This window comes from Mustela erminea, chromosome 20 (genome assembly GCF_009829155.1).
Source record: "Mustela erminea isolate mMusErm1 chromosome 20, mMusErm1.Pri, whole genome shotgun sequence".
Classification (NCBI taxonomy): Eukaryota; Metazoa; Chordata; class Mammalia; order Carnivora; family Mustelidae; genus Mustela; species Mustela erminea.
The window spans coordinates 26,227,282-26,254,179 of record NC_045633.1 but is presented as its reverse complement, the minus strand read 5'-3'; the positions used below and the strand labels follow the sequence as shown (position 1 = coordinate 26,254,179).

Sequence of the window (26,898 nt, the reverse complement as noted above, 5' to 3'; positions counted from 1 at the left end):
CGTGGACAGTGGGGGCGCTCCCCGGGAGGACATCCGTCGTTTCCAGATAGGCCAGCACCAAGGTCTGGGGACTAATGACACTACCCTGAGAATCACTATCGGTCCCAGGAAATTTGTTATTCTGCCTTCAGAGTTATGTGACAGGGCCTTCCCTTCCTCCTCTGACCATGCACAAGGCAGTCCCTGCTCCGGGCGGTCACCGGTCCCCAAGTGACAGCAGCCCGGCTGGGTCTCTCGCCGCATCCCTGACCCCCAGCTCTTAGCACATGAACTCAGCAGGAGCAATGCTGCTTCCATAGAAAGAACACCTACACTCTTCACACCTGAGCCAGATTCGTCCCTGCACGACTCTGCTCCCCCCAGTGTAATGACTGTCACCATGGGCTGCTCATGGATCTAAATTCACTGCAGCCTCTGCCCCGCGCACCCCGAGGTGTCCGCACCACCTAGACGGCTGTCCATTTCCTTGTCCCACAGCGTCCTCTACAGCTCCCCAGCTGCCAGGTCAGCACGGGGCGCCTGACCTGGTGGGGGGGTGGCAGTCAGGGCTCCCCAACATCCTGGTACTTTGCCTCTGACGTGCAAACCTTCTCCTAGGCACGACATTCAATCCCTCATTACAACTGCCTTGCTAATGACAAATGGAAAAATCCAATTCATCTGACAAAATCTGTCTTAGCCCATACTTGGCATTCATTCTGCAATGCGACAAATGTCACCTGCAGGGACAGCTCAGGGACAGCGGGGTCCCGGCAGAACCCGCTATTACCGTTTTTACCTGGGGCCCTTTTCAAACGAGGGCCCTAGACCCTTAGCTAGACCTGCCAAAGGGCTCTGGTCCCCTCTGCCTCTCCTGCCCTGTGTCCTCAGAGCGGCCACACTCGCCCCCCCCCCGCCCCCAACCTTGGGGGCTGACTTCCCTTCTGCCAGGACTGCCCCCTCTCGCCTCCTCTGGGAACTGCTCCAGGTCTGAGAGTGACCCCTTTGCCCTGCTTGATCCTCTGTGACAGCAAGCAGGATAGGGACGGTCCTGTGTTCCTCTTAGCTCTGCCTGGTGTGGGGAATAGCTGGGAACAGCTGAGCTGGCAAAGCGCATGTAAGTGAGCATCGCAACCCCGTGAACACACGCCCCGTGCCTGCCCCCGCCCTGTGCCCCTGTGGTCTCACCTGGTCCCCCACCTTGTGGGCAATGACAGCGGCCCCTTCCTCCAGTTCTGTGTCACTGAGCGGACGGATCCGAAGCGCTACCTGTGGGCAGAACACCGTGGCGGCTGCCATCCAGAATCCCCCCACCCCCAGAGGCTGCTCCCCATCCTCCCAATGCACCAGGGCCCCGCACCCTGCTCCACAAGGGTCTCCCTGTAACCGACCTCAGCTCACCAACCACCAAGTAGGCTGAAGCCCCCCGCAGGGCCTGGAGCTTGTTGGGGGAATCACAGGGCTGGCAGGGGGTGGGGGGAGAGGCAGAGACAGGGGAGTAGAGGCAAGGCCCTGGAAGGGAACCCACAGTCCTGCACACTGACCCGTGCCAACAAGGCACCAAGAGGGTCAGGAGGTGGCAGCCTGGGAACACAAGGGGGGATGCTCACCGTGAGGGGCTGGTCCTTGGGCTCCACCTCTCTCATGGCCGGGCTGCCCCTGGCCGGGGAAGGGCCAGCCGCAGGGCCAGCAGTGGGGCCGGCAGGCATGGCGTGCTCCCTGCTCTCCTGGCAGGCAAAGCAAGGCTACCTGTCTGCCCAGAGCCCCCACTCCCCCACCCGCCCTGTCTCAGTGACATCAGCAAGCCCCAGGAGCTCAGCCAGTCCTTAACTGTCGCACACATGGGACTGCACACGTGGTTCGGGAGGCCCCAAGCAGCTGGGTGGCCTGGGCCCCGGAAGACACAAGCCAGCTGCATGCTGGGCATGCAGGGTCGGGCTCCAGACCTTGGCCCAGACTTCATGTCTCTGCCCTCACTCACTGCCAAACCCCAGGGCTCCTGGATTGCTTCACCTACTCTATAGGGAAGCCTGAGAGCCAGAGGCTTGGCCTTGGAGCGTTTCCACCAACGGGCAGCCAATCCCACTAGTTATTTAACAAAAGTAATCTCGACTACAAATGCTTCTCCCCATGAATGCATTTCTAGAACAACCTTGAAGTGACTTTCTGGTTTCTGCTCAGGACATCTTTCTAGCTGCATTTCATCTCCACCACACCCTGGGCCAGACTGGCATTGACCATCAGGCATCTGTGCAGGTGCACTGGGCTGTGCCCTGCTTTTCCCCACAGCCTCTGGGGCGGTGTGCCCTCATGGGGAGAACGATTGGCATGAACAAGCCGCTCCTGCATTGGATGAAAGTCGCTCAGAGGCCAGATCCAGTAAGTTTGCGCCTGAGAAATCTGGCTTCGGAGACTGCAGCTGCGTGCTAGGAGGTGCAGAGGTCAGTGGAACAGTGGGGGCCAGGCCTGAGCTCAAGTGATTCCCCGCAGGTCAGCACAGCTGTCCCAGCCTGGCCCTGTTCTCTTCCGGGCGGCAGGTCAGCGCTGAGCACCAGGACGTCCCCGCCCCACCACCAACGCAAGGGGAACAGAGAGCACTGCCCAGGGTGATGCCCACATCTCCCTTCCACAAAGGCTCCAACCTGTGACCCACAGGCAGATGCCGGAGAGCCCAAGGCTCTAGTTCCCTCAAGAGAGCAAAGGTCTCCTCTGGAGACAGGACCAGGATGGCTGGTCCATGCTGGGGGAGCTGGGGCTGCACCCACCCTGATGCCCCAGCCAAAAGCCAGAGCACAGAGGCCGCCCCTGACACGCAGGACAGGTCAGGCCATTCTGCCTGGGCCTGGCCTGGGAAACCTGTTTCTAGAGCTGAACAGAACAAAACAAGCACACGTGTTTTGGAAATTCTTTTATTAACAAATTATGTAAAACAATTACAACTAACAAGTTTAAAACAATCAAAAGTAAATTTTTTGAAAGCTCTGTTAAAAATCTGGGAAAACGACCAAAGCCTGAACCTTTTCTTTCTTACCACCATCAAATGTAAAACCCAGGACTCAGCAGGCCGAGGTTTAAGGGACGTGAGCACAAACACGGGGCACCCACGTGTTGACGGGAGCCAGGATGGCAACGGCTGGAACCGGGAATGGCACACCAACTGTGCCTCGCAGCCGGGCCTGGGGTCATGGCAGGCCGCCCACCTGCTCCTCCAGCGCAGCCCCCATGGGTCAGGGACTGCCCGGGCCCTGCAGATGACAGCTTAGCCTCCAATCCCAGAACCTTTCAGGTCCATGTGAGCCCCGGTTGGGCGTCTGTGGCGTGCCCATTCCATGCTTCACTGTTGCCCATGTCAAGAATCAGACTCCCGGACAGACAGAAAGAAGTGCAACCACGGCAGCCGAAAGGCACTGACCATAGCAGATGTTGCAAATAAACAAGGGCCAAGGTTACACATCCTCGTCTGCCCCTGTTCCAGGAGGAATGTGAAGTTAGATACTCAGAGCACCACAACAGTGGCTGAAGTGACAACTCTCACAGACAACTTCAGACGTGCACGACTCCAAGAAAAAGTCTAGAGGGGTTTTTCTCACCAGGTGAAATGAGCATAGAAAACAACAGCTGACAAGCCCGTTTTCTGCAGGGACGGGGCCCCTACTGTACTTTACAGAGCTCAGCTGGAAACACACAGCCACAGGAGGATGAAGGCCTCCCTCCTCGCCAAGTCGGCCTCGGGGGCCAGCAGCAGTGGGCATGCTGAGCCCAGACTGCTGCCATGGCCGGGGGCAGGGGGACAGGCACCAGATTCAAGGCTGCTATCTACGTGTAAAAACAGGAGAAAGACAGTGTTTTCGTACAGGTTTGCTTTTATTTCCACGCTCAGCCCGTTGAGAAGCCGGCACAACCTGAACGGTGCCTGCAGGGCGCAGCTTCCCTGCGGCGCCTGGGACGCAGCTGGGACACAGCCACGCCGGCCTGTGCGCAGGGCAGGACCAGTCCTCGAGGGGAGGTCGCTTGGCTGTGCACCTCAGGAGGACGGGAAGGGCCCCCGCAGCGGCGCACAAGTGTGAGGAACAAACACTGGTGGTGTGATTCTAAAAATCCCAAACAAGAAAAACTTTAAAGCAGTGCCTTCGATCCTCCCCTGCGATGGAGACCAGGGGCTAAAGGCACAGTAATGTGTGGAGATGGGGTCATCCGGGCACACAGTCTAGAGCAAGAGAAAGCACAGGTAAGAATTCAGGCATCGTGCAGGCTTCCTGCAGAAGGACGACCTGGTTCCAGCACGCGACGCAGGGATGCTGCAAGAAGGGAGCAGGCGTTCACTCTCTGCTCCGCACCTTGACAAGAGGCACGTTAGCAATAGCGACGCCCGACAGCGCGCCCTGATGGGCTGTTGCTGACTACATGGTTTCAGAAGGCATCTGGAAGGGACTCCGGAGGTCTGTGTCAACCTGATGCCCAAGACGAGCAGGAGCAGATGCTACAGGGGGCAACCTCCACAGCGAGAGCGTCGCCTGAGGACCCGCCCCGTGGGTGACTCTGGGTCCTCATCCGTTCAACTGAGAAGCACCCTGCCTCGCCTGACTGACCGGGTTCTGCAGGCTCCTGGCTCTGCGAGGCACACGGAGGCCATCTCCCAGCTACACATCTAGAGATGGTCCATGGCCGGCCTCCTTCCTCCTCCCCAGCCTGTGTCCTCATCCACAACCAGACCCGACTCGCAAGGCGCCCTGCCATAAATCTGGGACTCGAGGCCCTGCTGCCCTCAGAGGAGAGCTCCAGCTCTGACAGCCAGGATGAGCAAGGGGCCCCCTGCAGCTGCTACACAAGGGACACCCCAAGGATGTGACCCTGGGAATTTCCTCACTTGAGGGACCACACAACTATCAGGGTCCTGCTCGTCCCCACCTGACGAGATCTTACCACAGTGCTCGGGTCACTCCTGATTTCCCAAGGGAATGATCTCCTCAGTAACAAAGAACTCGATGGTCTCCTCCTCCCAGTCCTCCACATTGCTGTCCAGCTCGTCCGTGTCCACACCTGAGAGCAGGCGAGGAGGGTGAGCTGCGTGCACACACGCTCACACCCACGTCCACATACCCGCATTAGCTGAGAGCTCAGTCTGAACACAGGAAGGTTCCCTGCAGATGACTGCAGCGGTGGGAAACTCTAGTCCCTGACAACTTAAGGATCTTTACGACACTCGACATTTAACTAGAACACTCACACGACAGGGTAGAAAAACGTCTCAGCTAACGCATGCTCTAAAAACATGGGTCTTCGGCTCACAGTTACCTCCTCGCAATTCCAGACGTTCACTCTTCTGCTCCATATAAAGTTCTTGGGCCATTTTCCGGTACTTTCGGAAGTCTTCCATCATGGTGCGTCTTCTCTCCACCAGTTCCTGTGCATGGAGTTGGGGGAAGCTGACAGACCCCTCACCGTGGCCAGCCCTGGCTGCCGTGAGCACCACTCTACTCAGAGAGGCTCTTGGGACGGGAATGGGGACACGTGCTCTCCTCCTCCCTCCCCTCACCCGGACCAACCCCGCGTCCCCCACACCTGGATGGCCAGCCCCCCAGAGAAGTGTGCCCGGGTCCACCAGTCTGCACACGGCAGCGGCACAGCAAGCGTCTGTGGCACATGCCGCCGTCCCCCCGAGGCCTGACGCTGGCTCCTCCCTCAGTCTGGGAGGACTAACCTTTGAGGCTTTGGACTGGCTCAGACGATCCTTCTGTTCAAAGATCTTTGAGTATTTCTTCAGATCCTTTTTAATTTGCTGAAACAAAACCAAAGATAAGACACTCAAGATTGAAACGTTCAAAGGATCTCCAGAGTTGTCAACGTGCGACAGCCTCAGGATCACAAGCACAGAGGTGCCCTCGAGCACACGCACCAGCGCCCGCCTGCAGGTCTCACTGCAGGAGCGCCTGCCTCTCACGGGAGCCACGTCCGGCAAGCTCGGCCCTGACGCCGGCAGCACACTTCACCGTGACCGCACACACGTGGACACCCTCTCCCAGCACCGCCGGCACGGCTTACATCCCCTCCGCTCCGTGCAAGTGTCCTCGAAGGGCAAGGACACGGCTGGCCATGACCTACAAACCCACGTATATGACCCTGCAACTACTCCTTCCTATGGGGCCCCTAGGGCTCTTGCATGTCTTCAAAGGGCGCCCCAAACATCCCGCTTCCATTCCTCAGGCATGACCACCCGAACACTGACAGAAGTCTCTGTCAGTGCCATGAGGGCGTCCACGTTCCCCTGGCCCTGGGGGTCCCAGACCTTTATCTGATCCTGGCTCAGGAGCGTGGGGGGGCGCGGTCTCCACAGCAGCTGGCAAAAGCGGTCCTTGTTGTTCTTCTGCAGAAGGCGTCCTTGGAACGTCCACAGCCAGTAAGCGTTGTCCACCTGCAGGGGGGCAGAGGCCCTCGTGTTGCTCACGCTGTGACTCCCGCAGGACGTGCTCCTGGCCCTGCGCCCTCCCAGAGCCCAGCACACCTAGCATCTCGTCCACATGGTCTGGGAGCCCTCACGTAGCTACGCCGTCGGCACCCGGGAGACCGCGGAGAGGCTCGCCCGCCCGCAGCCCGGGAACACAGTCCACAGGCCCGACGGGAGGTAACATGGAGTGCAGCCCCATAGCCACCAGCATGGGTGCTCCTGCCAGAACCCAGCTACTGCGTCAGCAGACGCACTGTCCCGCTCAGCGGGTGTCTTTCCTGACAAAGGGAATGGCACCGGGACCGTCTTGATGCGGACCGGCCCTTCAGGAGCCTGGGGCACCAGACACTGGCCCACAGTCTACAGGATTTCAGCACCAGACAGCACTGCACACGCGGGCACGGTCTACACACTGGTCCCAACACACAGACTCTTTCCAAGACACAGTGTTCAGGGATGGCTGTGGGGTCTGAGCTCCCGCACATTCGTGCTTCGTCACACAGAATCACGCTGACTTGATTGCTCAGGCTCTGCACATGTGCATGAGCTGGTTCAAGTCTCAGCATATCTACCGGCAAGAAAGACTCGGCTGAAAAAAAAGGCTTGGCGGAGCTCACCAGCAGCCCAGGAGCACTGAGCATGGGAACACGGCTGCAGACCCGCCAGCACGTGCACACTACACAGAACCACCTTGGACACAGCCTCTCACACTCATGAGTGTGGCATTTTTGAAGTTTTTCAAGTTACAGACGTTTGAGACTGATGACACGTGCACACACACATTTTCATGTCCTTTCAGGGAGTCCCAGACCCTCGGGCAAGCAGCTCTCTCCAGCGGCTCCCACGTGGCACTCGTCCCCTCAGCTAGCCCGACTGAGTGAGGACCACGTGCCACGCAGAACCAGAGAAGGCCCAGCCCACACGACACCACACTCTCACAGGAAAAGGAAGAAACACACTGTAAACAGTGGCCTCAGGGGACCTGGTGCTCCTCAAGCACCCAGAAAACAGAGCAGGGCGGGGGAGTGGAGCCCTGAGGCAGAAACCCCCCACACACAAGAGAACCGCAACTTGGGCAGGAGAGGCGCAAGCATGGGCCGCACAGTCATGCCGAATGAGCAGAGGTGAGCAGAGGCGAGCAGAGGCCGCAGAGGGCCTGGCAAGCTGGGCGCCAGATAAAGGGGGTCCAAAACCGTGGACTTCTTAAGGGGAAAATGATCCTACTGGGAAAGTGCACATATAGCACGGCCCATCCTCCCCCGCCTCTGAGCCTCCGAGGCCCGTGTGGGTGAGCTCCCGGCTGTGGGGAGAAAGCACACCCGAAAAAGCCCCCCAGCTCCTGCTCCAGAGGAAGGGGGCTGGACTCGGGCTGCAACCGGCCTGAGACGCGGTCCAACTCAGGAAAGGGAAATCAAGGAATGCCGACCAGCTCGTGGAAAAGCTAGCCATCTCAGGGGTGATGCTGAAGAGCTTTCCGGAGCCACCACGCAGGGCAGCAAAGCGTGACTAACAGTACCCACCTCATGGAGACCCAGTGTGGCAGGGGGCAGGGACACACAAGGCCCAGCACAGCGGGGTCCCACACCACACAGGCCACACAGGGCCCCATACCTTATGGCTCCACCAGGACACAGAGGTGACAACGTAGCGCCCAGTGGGGTCCCACTCCACGTCAGAGGCCATGTAGTGCTCTGCGATGTTCATGACTGTACAGTCCGACGTGTCAACGAAAGCCAAGGCACCATTCATGCTGGGGAGACAGAGTAGTCAGCGCGCCCACAGCCTCCGGGCGTCCCACTCCTCAGGCTCCTCAGGTGTGGACTCGGAGCCCCGCCGTTGAGTAGGATGTGCTCCGTGGGGAATGCACGTGGAAGCCCCCTGTGTGTGCCCCAGATTATCTAAAAACACAACAGGTGCCTCCCACGAGGTCAGGAAAGCACGAACTCTGAGTGCGTTCTGCTGACGCACCCATGGACAGGGGCGCCTCAGGCTCCCGTAGAGCTGGACAGCGCGTGAGCACGGGCATGGAGGGTAAACACCACCACACTCATGCTCACGCCGCAGAGACAGCCTCGCACCCATCTCTCTGCTCAAACAGCCTTCCCGCGAGATGACGCGGGTTTCCCACTGAGCTCACTGCCCGGCCAGGAAGACATCTTGTTCAACCATGAGGACATCGCAACACTCCCACATCTTCCAGACAGAAAACACTCGCACTGCTTTCATGACCTGCTTTCGACCCAAGTCTGGGCAACATGGAAACACAATAAACCCATCCACCAAAAGTACGGGGACAGCCCTTTCACACGAGGACGCTCCATCACCATGTGGAGGCACTGCCGTGACCCACAGGGACCCAAATCAGGCCCCATAGTGGCCCACAGAGCACTGGGCACCACGAGCACAAGGCACCAGGCTACAGAAACCCACCTCCTCAGGCCAGCCAACACCACGAACTGTCCCTGGGGGCTCCAGAAGATGGTATTTGCCTGCTGCTTGTCAAACATTTCTGAAAACAAGAAGGGCATCTGTTAAGTGTCTGTCAAGGTGCCAATAGCAGGGTGTGGCTGGCACGGGCGACAGGCTCACGCTGCCCTGTGCAGTACGTTCTCACGTGCACCCCACACCAGCCCGGTGCCCAGGAGCATGATTTTGGAAAACCCTGGGCCGAGTTCACTTTGTCACAAAATACACTTCAATAAGAGAGGAAGCATTCTAAAGCTACGTTCCTGTTTGTAGTTAACGTTTCACGTTCAAAACCTTCCCAGGGAAGTTGGACAGAGGAGTCACTATAAACACGGTCGTAGGGTCTCCGCGAGGGCAAGGAACCCACCCTCTCACCCAGTGCAGAGACACGGGACCCAAAAAAGCCTACGATCCATCCATCCCATGACTCAAACCACCTTTCTCAAATACTGCGGTCAAAAACGTGAAAGCCATCATCTCTCCCAACGTGCAGCCAGCCTCCATCCAACAAGGACCCCACAGAGCCCCTGGACAGCAGACAGCACTCAACCTTCACCCTCGGGCCTCCAGTCAAGGGCACAAAGTGAACCCCAGCCTGACCTGGGCCTGCAGCGGATCCACAGACCGGGGCCGAAGGGTGACAGGGAGATGGGGAACGGCAGCACAGCCCACCAGGCAGGACTCTCAGACCGAGATAAAGGTGGGAGAGAAAGCCATAAGATGTCCCTGAACAGCCACGGACGTGTCAGCAGGCCCCACATGGTCACCCTTCCAAGTGGGCAACCTGAGCCCTCAGGGGAGAAAAGCGTGTCTACACTGGCTATTCACAAACCTGCTTTCTAACCAGAGACAGTGCCAACCTCCTGGCAGCCTAGAACGGCCCCTCTTTCCTTCTACGTCACAGGGAATTAATAGTCCAGTCGGTGTGGGGACAGACAGCCTCCCCGTCTCCTGGAAACACCGCTGAGCTCCCAGAATTCCCTCAGGACAAGCTCAGCACCCAAGCCGCTGGGTATGGGGACACAGCCCGTTTCCACTGCTGAGGTCCCCACGTGACAAAAACAACTGTTCACCCCATGGTATGTGACGCCCTGGAAGGGCCTGCAGCAGGCAGGAGCGGGTCATCAAGGAAGGCCAAGGAATGAGGGCGGGACCCCTCGCAAGCAGAACAGAGCACAGCAAGACGGGGTCCCCAGCAAAGAGACGACAGCTGTGGCCACGAGAAGGAGAGTGCATCTGCTCAGAAACCCTCTCTTGGAGAGCCTGGTGGGAGCTCCCTGAGGGGCCACAGCCTGTGTAGCCACCACGAGGAAAGCCAGAGCCACAGGGCCCTCTTGGCTGGGGACAGCCTGAGCAGCGCCCCCAGCCAGCAGAAAAAGCGTGTGCAGTGACCCTCCAGAGGGCCCGTCCGTCCGTCCTCCCTCCCATGCGCCCATCAACGGGGCAAGGTTACTCACTGATGAGCTCGATCTTCCCGTTGTTCTTCACGTGGTAGAAGGAAACGGATATCCGCGGAGCTTCCCCGTGCAGCACGGCAAACTTACTCCCGTTTGGCTCCCAGGCAAAGGCTATGATGGTTTCTGCAATCAAGAAACAGTTAAGTCTCGTGTTTTTTTTAGTCGCGTAACAAAGTAACGTTCCCAATCAATGTTCCTGCACAGCCTTCCCCTCAACCAAAGAAAACACTAAAAATCCTTAAGTTTGTTAAACCAAACAGGAGGCCTAGGAACGAGGGCGCGGGGACTTGGGTGAGACCAGCCTGGCCAGGCAGGAAGGCCGCCTAAGTGCACCCCGCTCGCCTCTGTTCTCCATATAGGACCCCACAGTCCCCTGCGGCTGACAGCACAGAGCACCCAGGCCATACCCTCTTGCTCTGTCCTCCTCTCCCTCACAGACCAGAACACAACTAAGACACAGAACCCCCCAGCGACGCAGGCTCCACTTCCCACCTGGGGCACCAGAGCGCCCACTCGGTTTTAGGACCAGAACAAAGCTCTCATCACCCGAGAACTCGTTTGTCACATGAAAAGCCCTTCTACTGCCGCTCGCGGTAAACCTCAGGAAAACCCACTCCCCGCGCATCTCTCAGCAGGCAACTGGCCAGGACCCTTGCTCCTCAACCCGGCAGGGGTGTGAAGAGAGAGAGGGCAAGCCGCACGGCAGCCCGAATGGAGACGCTTGTGTTGAGGCCAGGGACGGTGCGCGCAGTCAGGGCTGCAGCCACCTGTGCAGGTGGGCAGCCCAGAGGGCCGCACACGGGGACCACCAACCACAGGGACCACATGGAACTTGCCTTTCATTTCCACCACGTCGACAGGCACCTGTTTTTCCCTCATTCGGAAAATTTCAAAATTTGTGACAACACCCTGTTAGGGAGAGAAAACATGAGGGTGATACTGTGGAAACTGAAAGCGCGAGAAAAACGTACCCCGATGACAACAGAATAGGTCGGAAGGGGACATATGCACAGTCGGTAAAGGTGTGAGTATCTACGTGACGGAACTCGGCCCAGGAGGTTCCAGTCAGCACCCTGCACCACCAAAGGCACCCACAGGTGCCATCCCAGTGCAGGACAGCAGGGTCCCTCGGCCCTCCTGCCACACCCCTGCACGGAGGCTCAGGGCTACTCACTGCAGCTTGTCTGCCAAACTTCGCAGCGCCCTGGAGGCCCAGCACCGGGGTGTGTGTGTGTGTGTGTGTGTGTGTGTGTGTGTGTGAGAGAGAGAGAGAGAGAGAGAGAGAGAGAGACAGACCCTGCAGCGATCTTCTGGACACGGGCATTAAACAGAAGCCAGGAGGCTGCCTCATCCTGGACAGCCTGAGGGTGCAGATGGCAGGCGGGTCCATCCACAGGCACATGCGCACGGGCCGGCACAGCCACCTAGCAGAGCACCACTCAGCACTGACCCCAAACGAGGCGCAGACACATGCCACAGCGCACGGGAGCCCTGAAAACATGCTCGGTGAGGGAGGCCAGGCCGCACGATGCATGCCTTCATTCCCACCAAGTGTCTCGACACTTCTGTGTGGGAAGAAGGTGGAGCGGCAGGTGTCGGGAGCCCAGGGGATGGGGCACTGGGGTGCTGACGGACGCAGGCTTTTCTAGAGGATGAAAACACTCTCCAGTTAAGAATGTGGCAAGGACCGCACGGGCCTGTGAGGGTACCAAGAAGCCAGTGGGGGCTGAAGACCAGCCACAGGTGCAAACAAGCCACTAACACCCTTTAAACAGGAGGTGGGCGTGGAGCTGGAAGGAGGGGCCTCTCCTCGGGGGTATCCACTCACCTGGGTCCCTTTGGGGGTCCTATCCACTTTGACACACAAATAATCCCCGTTTTTCTGCCAATGCAACTTGCAGTCCACCACGTTGAACAAATTCCGAACCCTGATCTCTTGTCTGGTGGGCAGCTGCATCAGGGTGACCCTGGCCGGGATATCTTTGTCCTCAGGCACCCAAAAGGCTATGATGTTACCCCCAGGAGACCACGAAAAGTCCCTGTAAGACAAAGAGAACACAGCATCAACTGAGGAGTGGCTAGGATGCCGCCAGGAAGGGAGCAGAGTAGCAGAGATCGGACTCACTGGCCAGAAACCAGCCTGGCGCTCTGCTGCCACACAGCAACAGCCACCTTCCCTGGGAGCCGCCCCCACCTCACCCTGCAGCTGCTGGGCCCCAGTGGATGCCCAACACCCCCCAGCGCTCAGGGAAGAGCAGGCGCCCTCACAAACCAGACTCCCTCTACTGTGATGGTAACGGGGAACCAATTCCTGGTGCAGCTCATATCGTGAGCCACCCTTGCACCCGAGAACTCAACCCGAAAAGAGAACCGTTCATGTCCCTACACGGCTGACAGCTCTCTGCAGAGATAGGCCCCTCTTGAGGGGGCACATAAGCTGAGTGTGCCTGCGTTGGGCCATTCACCAAGGACCACCCAAGCCCCCTGCTCACTCAGCGGACCACACAGAAGCCTGTCAGCGACGTGGAGCCCTTCGCCCTCCGCCCGTCTTCCCCAAAGACTGCAGCCCAAGTCTCTAGTCCCAAGGAAGCAGTAGGATAGAAAATAGAGCCTATGACTGCACAAAGGGTCTACATGCAGGAGAAGAGAATGTGGGCCGTGAGCCCCACAGAGTCACAACAAGCAGGCCAGTGGTGGTGGGCCGGGGCCTGCCATGCCGCCCTTGGGGACCAAAATGAGGACACAGTGTCCTCTCCAGCTGAGGAAGCACTGAGTGCCAGAGCAGGGGACGCCGGCTCCTACTGCCCACCTGCGACAACACTCACTCACTTTATGCCGGAGATCTTCAAGCTCTTCTTGTCCAACAGGCCCATAGACTGCGGAAAAGCAAGGGTTACAACGGAGTTAAATCACGCCACTCTCTCCATAACACACCTGCATTTTCTTGAAAAGGAAACAAGAGTTTCTGGAATGAGCCCAGCAAGTAAGCCCAGCGGGAGACACAGAGCAAGGGAACAGTTCACCCGCAGCAGCAAAGTACCGTCTCCAAAGGCCCTTCTGTTTGTTTCCTCCCGTCCCGGACTGACGGCAACAGCACAGGCACATCAGGGCAGCCACGGGAAAGGGGCAACTGCAGAAAGGCTGGGCTCCCCTCATTCTGCAGACATTCACTGCTCTACCCGTCCCCTCGCCCGCGAGACAAGGGAAAGACCATGCCCCCAGGAAACCGTGTCACTTACAGGAGTTTCATAAATGCTAAGAGTGTCGAGGGTCATTCTGGCGAAGAATTTACCATCGTGGCTCCATCTGAGAGAGGAGAGAAGTGTCAGCCCTGCTGTGAGCAGAGAAGGCTCCCACACGCTTACCAGGGGCCACCGCATTTACTCACTTAAAGATCGGCCAGTGGGCTGAACTCTCGCAGTGGAAACCCCTCTTCTTCTGTCCGGTCAGGATGTCCCAGATGATGATGGCTTGAGGGTCGTCCGGAGTGTCCATCAGGGGGCTGAATGTCACTAGATACCTGTCACAAAGGCAACACTGTTGATGATCCCACTCACTGTCCCACCTTCTCCTCCCCACGCGTCACACTGTGTGTGGGTGAGGTGAGCACCGGTGCCCACCGAGCCTCCATGCAGACGGCGCCAGGCCTAGGAGCAGCTGTCAGACTCAGCACGGTCTCCAAACCCTGTCTTCCAGAAAGGCTCTCCCCCCCACAACCCGCTCTGACCATGGAGCAGACTATCTGCGAGGCACCAGGGCACTCCAGGGGCGGCCCCCTTGAAGGCTTTCTCCACAAAATCAGGACACTGGCAGACCCAGCAGATACCAAACTGAAGTCTGTGTGTGTTCCAGACGGACTGGGGTGCAATTCTTGATTTTCGTCAATGTTTAGTTGGCCCAAGGAAGGAAACAGATTGGCCACGTGCATTTCAAAAGCCAGCACTCATCCAGAGAGGCCAACCCTGTGCCTGGAGCTTCTCACTCTCCCAACGCTGGCTTGTCTAGGCCCAGAGCCCCCGTTCACTCTGCTGACACACAACACAACCATTTAAGCCAGAGGGCCCCCTCAGAACAGGACTCAGGAAAAGGGAGAGGCAAACTCAAGGAGAAAAGGCCGAGGATGGGCGCTGTCCAGGTGCCCCAAGGGCCTCCCGATGGGCTGGAGTCACCCGCACCCCCAAGTTACGAAGTTCCCCCTACAGACCTATCCCCGACGTCTATATCAATGTGACACGGCCACGCGGAATGACAGCTTGATTCACTGCTTATCTGGAAAACAGTCCTTTCACCCCCTTTGCAGGACGAAGCAGGCGCTGCTGCCTCACACAAGGGCTTCCTGGGAGCACCAGGGACAGACATTGAGGAAGACGGCCCAGGGGGGCTGGCCTGGAGCAAAGAGAGGTCTATGCACACCAACAACACCACAGGAGTCTAGGACGCAGCTGAAAGCAGCTGCCGGCCAGCCAGAGGGGGCTCCTCCCCACACTCGCCATCCGCGCACAGGGCCTGGGAGTCTCCACGCACACCGAGTCCCAGCACACGGCCACTGTAAGGAGCACCTCAGGTGTCCTGTCCCCAGAAGGTGCCAGTGCCTGTGAAGTCGTGAGAACTCCAAGAATACATGCCAGAAAAATGAGTTCATCACAACTAAGAACCGTCCATCATGGAGAAGTCACAGTTCACGGAAACACAAGGATGGAAGGAGCCAGTTATGGGCTGCCCTGAGGAAGCATCAGACACGCACGCCCAGCAGCCCCATCTTCCTCACAAGCCACCACCGAAGCGCCACATGGGAAAGGCGGGCCACACAGGGTGACAGACTGACAGCACACACTGGTGCTAGGGCCAGACATGGGTGCACGTGCACATTAGAAGATGCTGAGGGGACCGGTCAGGGCTGCCGGCCGGGAAGAAAGAACCATGACCAGAGAGAACGCACGCCTTCACCCGGTCCAATGCCTGTTTCCTAGAGGAACCTAGCACTTGTCCAAAATGCCCAAAACAGGTAGGGTTTTTGTTGTTTTTTTTAAAGGATTTTATTTATTTATTTGACAGACAGAGATCACAAATAGGCAGAGAGGCAGGCAGAGAGAGGAAGGGAAGCAGGCTCCCCGCTGAGTGCAGAGCCTGATGCGGGGCTCCATCCCAGGACCCTGGGATCATGACCTGAGCCAAATGCAGAGGCTTTAACCCACTGAGCCACCCAGGCGCCCCAACAGATAGGGTTTCTTTTAAGATTTTATTTGTTCATTTGAGAAAGCTAGCAAGGGAGAGGAGAGCAGGAGGGAGGAGGAGAGAAAGAAAAGCAGGCCCCTACTGAGCAGGGAGCCTGGCGCGGGACTCAATCCCAAGACCCCGGAATCATGACCTGAGCTGAAAGCAGATGCTTAACCGACTGAGCCACCAAAGCACCCCTGCCCTAAACCGTTTTGAATTAAAAATGGCAAAATGAGAAATCATTAAAGCTAGATATTTACCATATAAACCTTACAAAAGTCCTCTCTCTAGTTTTCCTGGTGTCAGGAGATTCTTATACCAAAAAACTCAAAAGCAGAGCAGATGTAGGAGAGCCATGTCTCAGGAGCCTGGGGACGCGGGGGGCTGTCACAACCTCACGATGAAGTCAGACCACGTGGTCGGAGGCCGACCGCTTCTGGACAGAGGAGGGGACACAACAGGGAAGGCTTGGAGACAGCCCTGAGCAGGGGACACAAAGAGTGGTGCCACAGGGCATGCTGGGCCCTGAGGCCATCTGTGAGCGCCCAGGAAGGAGGACCTTGCTGGGCCCCAGGAGTGCTCCTTCAAGCTCCTGGTATGGCACCTGCTGCCACAGACCTCTGCGCTCTCACACGCAAGAAAATGCCATTCACAATGAAGTTACAGGACACGTGCCCGGACTAGATCTGGAACTGAGGGGATGAAAGCTTTCCAGAGGCCGTTACTAGACCAAGTGAGATGCGGGAACAAGGTAACACTCAAGTAGAAGCAGCAGATGACATCGGACCCTCACCCAGCACTGCGGACAGGTGAAGGACTCTCCTTGCCACTGGAAATGCACAGAGGGGCGGGGACACCATGTTTCCACTAATTCCCAGTGGCTCGGGACCAAGTCACGTGTGTCTGGCGGAGAAACAATAAAGCAAACCCCACTAAGTGCTAAGCGGGGAACATCAGCAAAGGGTACACATGAGCCCCTCCTATGTCTCCTGGGATACTTCTGTTAGGTTTGAAATTACTGCAAAATCCGAGCTGTACCGTTAGCACAGAGGCCGGCACGAAGTGAGCACGGATCCCACCTGCCTCTCCTCCCTGCTTACCTCTCACAAGGCGAGAAGTCAATGAGCTGAACCCCCTGGTGGCTGAATCTCTGGATTTGCTTGAACTTCTCTCCACCCCAGAGAGCGATGCCTCGTTGATGGAACGTGGCCAGGTAGGTGCCCTTGGGGGACCATCGCACATACGTCTCCGTCCACCTCTGCGGGAGAAGTCAGAGCCCGTGTGAACGTGACCCCAGCACTCAGCACAAAGCCTCCTCCTTCTGCAAGGCATCAACTCCTCCCTCTTAACCAGAAAACACAAGAAGCCTTCCCACATCTTGTGGCTTATTTCAAAGCCAGAACGAAGGACGTTGTTCTCAGGGATGCGTTCTGGAAGAACACGACACTTCACCTGCTCGGGTACCCACCTCGCTGCCCATGGAAATACACAGTAAGCCCCCATGTGGCAGCAAACACCCACCGCTCTCTCTTCGATGGAGACAGGATCCTTCACGTCGTTCCAGAATATGGAAGTACGGTCTCCACTCTCAAAAATGACACTGTACTGATCTCTGCATTCTGCCTCTTCAAGCCAGTACCGTAAATTTCCCTGGAAAAAGAACCAAAGGCAAGGGATAGAGGACATCCCATCAATTTCCATCCAAGAAGCCATATTCCTGCCTCGTGCTCCTGGAGGTCCGAGCGACTTGGGCTGGCAGCAGCAACTCCTAAGGAGCTCAGCCTGCAAGCCACAGGGCTGCCCAGCTTTCCTTTCAAGCACATACAGGTCCCACGCACGTACCAGATCTTTGAAGGGCTGTTTCTCTGGAATATCCCACTCATCACTGATGGTCATATACCTACAAGAGAAAAAGGAACTGATCAGCAACACACAGCATAACTACGGGGGGAGGCAGGGAGAGACACATACACAACGACATTGGAGGCTCTTGGCCATAGGCTGTGTGGTGCTGCCCCTTAACCCCTCAGGGGAAGGTACAGGGGAGGGAAAAGTGGGCTCGGGGTGCTGGTGGCCAGAAGTGTCAGGGGCTGGGGTGGAACAGGGGCCCGCGGCGGCGGGCCTGGAGAAGAGAGCTCCCCGAATGGTCACCAGCATAGTCCCAGAGATGCGGAGCCTCTCCTGCCCAGTGATGGCCCAGGCTCTCACCCACTGGCACTTACTTGTCAAAGTCCGTGAAGAGGTTGACCCTGAACGTGTGCTGCTTGTCCAGCTTGTAGCCATCAGCATTCTTCACAGCGTCCAAGGCATGGGCAGGAGATGCATATTCCAGGAACGTATACCTGAATCGAGACAGAGTTCAAGTGCAAACTTTAAGACCAGGCTGGCTGTGCTCAACACAACGAAACCATGCATGTGACTTGTAAGCACCGTCAAGGCCTGTGACCCATCTACTGTCACATCCCCGAGAGTCAAGTCACTGGTGGAGCAGTTCCCTAAACACACACAAAATCCTAACAGAAGACCCAAAGTCCCTAATGCCACAATCACAAATCAGACAACAGATGACTAATGAAATGTTTACTATCTTGACTGTGGTAGCAGTTTCATGGATGTATACGTGTCAAAACTTACGCAATTATGCACTTTAAGACTACGCAAGTGTATCACATGGCAGCTTTCAAATAAAGCCATTAGAAAATCTGAGAACATGTGTAGTCTGATATTGCCTATTAAAAGCAAAATTATAGGGGTGCCTGGGTGGTGCAGTCAGCTAAGCACCAGACTCTTTGTTTTGGCATAGGTTATGAACTTGGGGTTGTGGGATTGAGCCCCGTGTTGGGCTCCGAACCCTCAGCACAGCATCTGCTTGGGACCCCTTCTCCCTTCGGTCCTCCCCCCCACAAATAAATCTTTAATAAAAAGCAAAATCATAAAGGCTTTCAGAGGATGCTTCAGAATAACAAACACAAGAAACCGCTGGTCAAAAAGAAGTTATCCTTCTACCTGATTTCTAAGACAGAAAACGTAAGAATCATAACCAGCATTTGGCAGTTTTTTTTTTTTTTAAATACAAAATGGTTTCTTTCTTTTTTTTTTTTTTTATAAAGATTTTATTTATTTATTTGACAGACAGAAATCACAAGTAGACGGAGAGGCAGGCAGAGAGAGAGAGAGGGAAGCAGGCTCCCTGCTGAGCAGAGAGCCCGATGCGGGCCTCGATCCCAGGACCCTGAGATCATGACCTGAGCCGAAGGCAGCGGCTTAACCCACTGAGCCACCCAGGCGCTGTCGCTCTCGGCCCGCAAGAACGACCCGCAGACGAGGTGAGTGGCAAGCTTCTTTATTGGCAATCACCTCCGGGAACCCCCACCAGTTCATTACCCCAGGTTTATATCCATCAAGGCGAAAATTCCATCCAATCAGAGTACACCACGAATAGCAACACTACCAATCAGACGGACTACCTATGACCTTATCCGTGAGCATGTGAGATGCTCGTGAGCACCTACGTGATTCCACAAGTTTCTATTGTTCTACAGATCGTGTGCCTTTCCCATGACTCCTGGTATCGATCGTACGTCACCCATGAGCGCACCCACATTCCTTGGGTTAAACATTCACAGTCCTTACTCCTCAGGCATATCCATCTACGTGACTCCTTGCTCCTGCTGCATGGCTCTCCACAAGGCGCCCTACAAAATGGTTTCTTAAAAGCTACCCTAGGTGGTTTCAAATCTGAATTAAAAAAGCATCGGATGCAAAGTCGGTGCAGCCACTTGAGAACAGTGTGGAGACTCCTTAAGAAATTAAAAATGGAGCTTCCCTATGATCCTGCAATTGCACTACTGTGTATTTACCCCAAAGATACAGATGTAGTGAAAAGAAGGACCACCTTGTACCCCAATGTTCATAGCAGCAATGGCCACGGTCGCCAAACTGTGCAAAGAACCAAGATGCCCTTCAACGGACGAATGAATAAAGAAGATGTGGTCCATATACACTATGGAGTAGTATGCCTCCATCAGAAAGGTATTCCATCAGAATACCCAACTTTTGTAGCAACATGGATGGGACTGGAAGAGATTATGCTGAGTGAAATAAGTCAAGCAGAGAGAGTCAATTATCATATGGTTTCACTTATTTGTGGAGCATAACAAATAGCATGGAGAACATGGGGAGATGGAGAGGAGAAGGGAGTTGGGGTAAATTGGAAGGGGAGGTGAACCACGGGAGACTATGGACTCTGAAAAACAATCGAGGGTTTTGAAGGGGCGGGGGGTGGGAGGTTGGGGAACCAGGTGATGGGTATTATGGAGGGCACGGATTGCATGGAGCACTGGGTGTGGTGCAAAAACAATGAATTCTGTTACACTGAAAAGAAAGAAAGCAAGCAAGCAAGCAAGCAAGCATCAACGTTATCATCTTCTCATTCCTGTCCCATAAAAGATGATCTGTATAGAGACCAGTATCACATAACACTCTCCTGGAAAAACGTCCCAAGGGCTTTCAGCACAGCAAAGAAAACTCGTGTTCTGCTGGTCACGTGGACCAGTTAGAACCACCCGAGCACAATCCCACGTTGTCTCGGGGTGTTCGAAAGGGGTAAAAGGGGTAACAACGACATTGGCAACGTCAACTGATGGAACAGCCTCATGATACGAGAGTACGAAATAAAAAAAACCAGAGTCATGTTTACAAAAACCTCACACTGATTTTAAAAAGCAAATTCTAGGGGCGCCTGGGTGGCTCAGTGGGTTAAGCCTCTGCCTTCGGCTCAGGTCATGATCTCAGGGTCCTGGGATCGAGCCCCGCATCTGGCTCTCTGCTCAGCAGGGAGACTGCTTCCCCCTCCCCCTCTGCCTGCCTCTCTGCCTGCTTGTGATCTCTCTGTCAAATAAATAAAATCTTTAAAAAAAAAAAAAAGCAAATTCTAGGACACGGACCTCACACTACCAATTTTAACAGATGCGCTACTTGAGGTAACAGCAGGGGAGAAGTTGCTAATGAAGTAGTGACTACAGCTTTTGCCTTTACTGTAAGAAGCATCCCCACCCATTTCAGAGATGTGAAAATGTCAGAGGGGCGAAAAGCTCATTTTAGAATCAGTAAGATACCATATACAGAATTTTCCTGAAATCCTGCCAGCTTCCAGTCTGCTGGTCCCCTTATCCAGGAGGCATCTTATGTCAATTACCGCTCTGATGGCACAAGATTTAAAGAAAAAGCTCTGATTTCTTAAGAGTTCAGCAACCCACCCACAACGCCTGAATTCCAGAACCACGGGCTCTCCTGCCAAGGGTATGGAGCCCTAAGCTAAGGGTGGGGAATCAAAAAAGAGCAGAACCACTGGGGGAGGTGTGCACCGTGTGCATCCACAGGGACCTTGGCCACCGGACCGCCACCACTCACCCTTTTGTCTTCCCATCCTCCTCCGGGTAAAAATCATTTGTGATTTTCCCAAACTTGGAGAAGATCTTATGGATGACGTTTTTGAGCTTTTCCAGGCGGTCGGGCCCCACCTGAGGGACGTTGTCCACCACGATCACCGAGTCGATCCCGTCGGCCTCCTGGGGCCGGTCCTTGAGAATGTCCCCCAGCAGCTCTGTATGGACAGGAAATTGGACAAATGACCTTTTTTGGACCAAGCAAAATATTACTATGTTAGTTTAGCACATTGAACAAGTTTCCAAGAAGTAAAAAAAATGAATAAACGCTTTCACTGTGAGCAAAAAGAAATCATGGCCGTGAACTGAATCAAAATTTGAACAAGTGAGGAAGACTTTAACTCTGCATGTCCCTTCTGTCCACTGATATATCCATTCATTCCTGAAAATAATGGAAGACTTCAAATGAAATTTTTTGAGAGATGTAATAATACCGAATGCCAACAAAGAGGACCGGGCCTTTCTCCAGGAAAAGCAGGGCCACAGCCTCCTACACGGAGCCTTCTCTGACCCACCCGGAATCAAATGCATAAGCAGGCACTTTCTCCTCATTCAGGTTAAGACAAAACAGCTCAAACCCAACAGGACCCAACACTATGTACAACAGCCTTTGCAAGCAAGGAGAGGAGACAACCCACAAGCGCCTGAGAGCACAGTGATGCCCCTTCCTACTGCCCGTGTCCTCGTTCCATGAAGAGCCTCCCGGAAAGCAGGGGAGGCCCCAGCCATTCAGACCGTAAACCCACAAATGCTCAGGAGTGTGCCTGAGACACAGTAAGCAGTACACGGTAACCATTATGTTGGTAACTACACTCAAAAACTGAAAATCCAAACACAAAACTGAAAATTATGTTCATGTCACCTAAAAATTAAGATCATAAAATCCAAATCTTAAATACTCAAATGTCTTAGGTTTGCTTCATTTCCATAAGACAACTGGCTGGATGGGAGAAAGAGGAACACCAGAAGCCGCCTGGGGGAACAGTCCGCAGGCGTGGGAGTGGACAGGACTGCCTTCTGTCCAGGAGATGCGATGCCACCTGGGCGCTGGCCCATGGCAGTCTGATCCGCAGCCCACTGCTGGCCTTGAAGTCTTCCAGGACCATGAAGCTCCAGTACCAATGAACTCCCTGACCCGCTGCTGGAGACAGGGACCAACATTCCGAGGTCAAATGGTGTTTCAGGGGAGGTAGTCTCATTATCTGCTCTGCACAAACCTTCAACCCAGTTAGCTCCTCTGGAAAGCTATAAAGTTACAAAGCACTGGCTACACAAGGAGCTCAAGCAGATTAAAGCACAAGGTCAGATGAAGCTGCCTCAGTCCAGGTAGCCCAGAGTCCCGAAACTAAAACAGCAGCACTGGTGGTGGCTTTTACTTCTGTACCGTGTGTCCCGGAACCTAATTATGACTCCAAGTTTTGAATTCTACTCTTAATTCCAACATGCTAAACAGGATACACGTCTGAAAATATCCTTTGCTGCATTTCATTCCCACAAGTTAGGACGAATTTTCTACACTTTTGTGCTAGAAATTTCCCTTAATAGAAAGTTTAAAAGGTCTTTCAGAAAGGAAAAAATTCTTTTAATTTCAAGAAGCTGGCCCTGTTATAACTCTCTAATTAATTTCAAATACTTTCATAAATGATAGCGAAAACATTAAAAGAATTGCCTCATAAACTGCAAAAAGGCTAAAATTGAGAGCAAGCAAAGAGAAAAAAGAAGGAAAGAGGCCAACCAGAGTCCCAGCTACGCCCTCCTGGTGAGGCTGGATGCAGCTCCTTGGGTCATTTTTAAAGCTCACTTGCCATACAATTAAGTGGCCTGTTTAGCCTGATCTGAATTTACAAGGTTTACAATAAAAAGTTCAGCTTTTACACAAAGAGTGGCCTCCTTCCCACAATCTTTTAAGTGTCTAGTTTGTAAGACTGTGCCCACATTCGGTAAGTGAAGAAACACAGCAACTGCACGACGGAGAGACGCGTGTCCTTCATCGTCACCAGCCCATGTACCAGGTTATTCCTGCCGAATGGATTCCCAACCTGGCTCCAGGAGAAACAGGAAGAGGCAATTCTCTAAACTAAATACCAAATGTAAAGATAAATAATATTTGGCAGCAAAAGAAACCATCTTGAGTTAAGAGCTTGGTCATGGGGGCACCTGGGGGGGTTCAGTCGGCGAAGCATCTGCCTTTAGTTCAAGTCATGATCTCAGGGTCCTGGGATGGAGCCCTGTGGTGGGCTCTCTGCTCAGTGGAGGGGGGGTGGTGGTGGTCTGTTTCTCCTTCCGCTTGCTCACTCTCTCAAATAAATAAAAATCTTTTTTAAAAAAAAATTTTGTCATGTATTTGTCTGGCTGATCATCAAAGGCAGCTGAAAATTTAAAAGGATGACCGATGACCATAGGAACAAGGCAACGGGACAACAGTCTAATACCTCAGAATCAGGAGTCAGGATGACCACGTTGGAGCTGCCGGCACCTCAAGAGGCCTCTTCGTGAGACTCTGTCCACTTTCAAAAGAACCCACCCATACCCTCTGCATCTCACTCTGACCCCGCAGGGCAGGTCTCGTTAAACACAAAATGTCCTTGGGCCACTGACCACAACCAGATAGCGATGTGCTCAGTTTCAGAGCCCCATGACCAGGGAAGGGGCCTTTTGGGGCATTCTGCTAAAGTATCAGGATCACAACGGCCCCCAAAGGCCCTCCCAGCAGACACTTGGCCTGGCTGGCTTCTGCCCACATTAGCATCCTGACTATCACACAGCTCAGTTCTGGGAATAATTCACATGGTAGCAATCTTGTGCTCAAACAATTGCTTTTTAAAAAACCAACGGCAGAGTAAACATTCAGGGGCTCAAAACGAACTTTCAACCCAAAACTTAAGATTTTAAAATGTAAGAAAAACTGATGCAATAAAAATGAAAGTTGAGCAGGGTGGGAGAGTGTGGTGGGCATCCCAGCGACACAGCCTCCTTCTAAATTCTCCCACACAAGGAGCACCTCTTCTCGCAGGTAGGGGACCGCAGCAGGACCAGTGGCCCAAGTGTTCCAGAGCCGTGCAGCCTTCCTTGCTGTTCATACCATGCTGTCGCTTACAAAACAGACTATAAGGATAGTGACAACAGCAGCGAGCTCTTTACCAGTATGTTTAAAAGTAGATGACGAGGGCACCTGGGTGGCTCAGTGGGTTGGGCCTCTGCCTTCAGCTCGGGTCATGATCTCAGGGTCCTGGGATCGAGCCCCACGTCGGGCTCTCTGCTCGGCAGGGAGCCTGCTTCCCTCTCTCTCTCTCTGTCTGCCTCTCTGCCTACTTGTGATCTCTCTGTCAAATAAATGAATAAAATCTTTAAAAAAAAAAAAAAAAGTAGATGATGCTGTTGGTTCCCTACTTTTTTTTGTTTGTTTTACTTGAAATTGATTCTGACTCAGTCTCAGTGTGATCAGACACAATACCTCAAAAAAAAAGTATCTTTTTTTTTTTTTTAAAAGATCTCATTTATTTATTTGACAGATCACAAGTAGGCAGACAAGCAAGGTGGGGGAAAAGCAGGCTCCCCGCGGAGCAGAGAGCCTGATTCAGGGCTCACAAGGCTCAATCCCAGGACCCTGCGATCATGACCCGAGCCACAGGCAGAGGTTTAACTCACTGAGCCACCCAGGCGCCCCCCAAGAAACGTATCTTAATGTGACATCTGATTTTCTTGGTGTGGCCTGAGCTATTTTGCTGATGGTTCATCTTTCCTAACTTACTATAATGTAGAGGAATTCACTGATGTCCTCAGAGCTCAGAGAACTCAAACAGCTAAAAACCAAACATAAATGAATAAAAACAAATGAGCTTAGCCACCTAGAGAAGTCGTTGGGAGACAAGCTCTTGGGACAAAAGCAAACGTAACACCTGTAAACTGAATCAAGGTAAACAGGAAACCAAAGCAAGCTATGTGAGTGACACTAAATTCAGAAAAGATTATCTGCCAGAAAGAGGAGAGTGATCTACCTACAGACCTAACAGACTAAACAGGAATGTGGGAGGAGACTCAGCAGTCCTGCGAAGGAACTCTCTGGAGGCAGAAACTTCCATGCAGCAGGGGCAGAGAGGAACCCGACTCTGCCCCAACCTGTTTAAGGAACAGCACCGCATGAACCCGGAAAAGTGTCCACACGAACTTGGTCCCAAGCGTTTGACAAGTGTGGCTCGTCCCTCGGGGCACCCGGGGCCTGCACATAAGGAACTGTCACCCGCGATAGTGAGGCACGTGGAGCGTCCCGCTTTGCTTGATCCTAATTGCCACGCACGGTCGCGGCTCCAGCTTGCGCGCTGTCCCCCATCACCACCCTCCAAAGTCCTGGTGCCGGTGTCCATCAGAGGCTCCCAAGTTGTGCCCAAAAGGCCCGCCCCGCCTTCTTTCGGAGAGAGAAAACAGGGAAGGGGACCCAGACCCCCCCAGAAGGCCGTCCCTACGCGCGGGAGGACAGCTGCAGCGCGGGGACGCCCCTGACACCCCCCCCACCCGCGCGCCGCCTCACCTTCCTCGCTCACGTCGTCTACGAAGTCCTCGGGGTCGCTGAAGGAGGGCTCGTCGGCGGCGCCGCCGTCGTCCCCGCCCGCCCCCTCGGACCGGGCCTCGGCCGCCGCGTCCCCGGCCTGCTCCGCCGGGGCCTCACCCGCGGCCGGGGCGGGGGGCTCTTCAGGCGGCGGCGGCGGGGACGAGCCGGGGGCCGAGCCGGCCCTCTCCTCCCCGTCGGCCGCGGGCTCGGCCGGCTTGGCCAGCACGTCGGGCTCCGACCCGGCCTCCGCGTCCTCGCCGCCCGCCGCCTCCTGCGCGCCGGACCCCGCGGGCCGCGGCGGCTCCTCCCCCGGCGGCGGCTCTGCGGCCGGCTGCTGCTGCTCCCCGGGCTCGGCCGCCTCGGGCGCCGCCACGTTCTCCGCGTCCTGCATGGGCCCGCCGCTGCCGCCTCGCCCGGCCTCGCCGCGCTTCCGACTCTCCCAGGTCGCACCGCGCGGCGCCTGCCGCCGGGCCATGTGCGTGCGGCGGGCCGTCCCACGGGGCTCGAGAAGGGGGGGCGCCCACGCCCTGATGTTCGCAGCTTGCCCAGAGGGGCCCCGGAGGCGCAAGCGTTTGCATTGGCGGCGATAGCAGCGCGCCCATGGCACGCGCGCGCTCGGAGCCTCGCACCACCCTTGCGGGGCTCAGTCCGCAGCCTCACGACGGGGCTGCGGCTCCCCCCGTCTGTGCTGCCGGGTGGTTCCGTCCAACATGGCAGCCGCTCCCGGCTTCTCCCGGCGGGCGCTGCGCAGCGGGGCCAAACCACTGACCACGCCGAGGGAGGAGCGAGCGACCGGCTTAGTAACTGAAATTGCATGAGCACAGAGCCCTACAGGACACCCTAGAAAAAGCTACGAACTCAACGAACGCTCTTGGTCGTGACATAGCCTTTCGCTAGACAGGTACCCTCGCTTACACGAGTAAGCTCCCCCCTCTTCGCGTGCGCTTTTAGACTCGTCTACTGACTGGGCAAAGGAATGGACGATTCCAAAATAGAAAAGGTCCTCCCGGCGGCCCAGAGATGGCCAGCACTGCTGGAAAGACGCCTGTCCGGCGTCAGAGCACCATGAGGGAGAGTCGCATGAATCATACTCCCAAGCCCACGGCGGCGGCGGTAATCCCGTCTTCCCCCATTCAGAGGGGCACCATGGTTCCGCCCGCGGAGGACTCAGCCCTCAGAAGAGCCGCGCGCGAGTGGGAGGGGAGCGCATCACGTGGTGGGCGTGGCCTGCCGCTTCTGAGGCGGGACCTGCCGCCGCGGGGCGGGGCCGGCGCTGGCATGTGCGCCCAGACGTGTCCAGCGCCGGCCCAGCCGCGGTCGGAGCGGGGTACAGTGGGG

General features: G+C 55.5%; 2 protein-coding genes across 3 annotated transcripts in view; both read right to left on the bottom strand.

The window, feature by feature from the left end:
- Positions 1 to 1,691, bottom strand: part of LOC116581470 (kinesin-like protein KIF19) — a 31,531-nt gene extending 29,840 nt beyond the window's left edge. The window contains exons 1-2 of the mRNA XM_032328646.1: positions 1,590 to 1,691; positions 1,168 to 1,248 (exon numbers count right to left, since the gene is read on the bottom strand). Of these exons, the coding sequence (XP_032184537.1) occupies positions 1,168 to 1,248; positions 1,590 to 1,688 (180 nt within the window). The 5' untranslated portion in view covers positions 1,689 to 1,691. The remainder of the gene's footprint in view (positions 1 to 1,167; positions 1,249 to 1,589) is intronic.
- Positions 1,692 to 3,824: 2,133 nt separating this feature from the next.
- Positions 3,825 to 26,000, bottom strand: EIF3B (eukaryotic translation initiation factor 3 subunit B). 2 transcript variants are annotated; one of them, XM_032327715.1, is made up of 19 exons: positions 25,540 to 26,000; positions 20,977 to 21,169; positions 17,787 to 17,906; positions 17,407 to 17,464; positions 17,086 to 17,214; positions 16,665 to 16,822; positions 13,736 to 13,867; positions 13,587 to 13,653; positions 13,177 to 13,223; positions 12,176 to 12,386; positions 11,184 to 11,256; positions 10,348 to 10,470; positions 8,855 to 8,933; positions 8,036 to 8,174; positions 6,266 to 6,391; positions 5,681 to 5,758; positions 5,275 to 5,383; positions 4,903 to 5,019; positions 3,825 to 4,277 (listed from the first exon to the last, which is right to left on the bottom strand). In XM_032327715.1, exons 1-18 carry the CDS (start codon positions 25,949 to 25,951, stop codon positions 4,916 to 4,918), a joined length of 2,358 nt encoding a protein of 785 aa, XP_032183606.1. In that variant the 5' UTR covers positions 25,952 to 26,000; the 3' UTR covers positions 3,825 to 4,277; positions 4,903 to 4,915. The 2 variants fall into 2 exon arrangements, with proteins under 2 accessions (XP_032183606.1, XP_032183607.1); XM_032327716.1 differs by having other exon boundaries at positions 3,825 to 4,186.
- Positions 26,001 to 26,898: the final 898 nt, after the last annotated feature.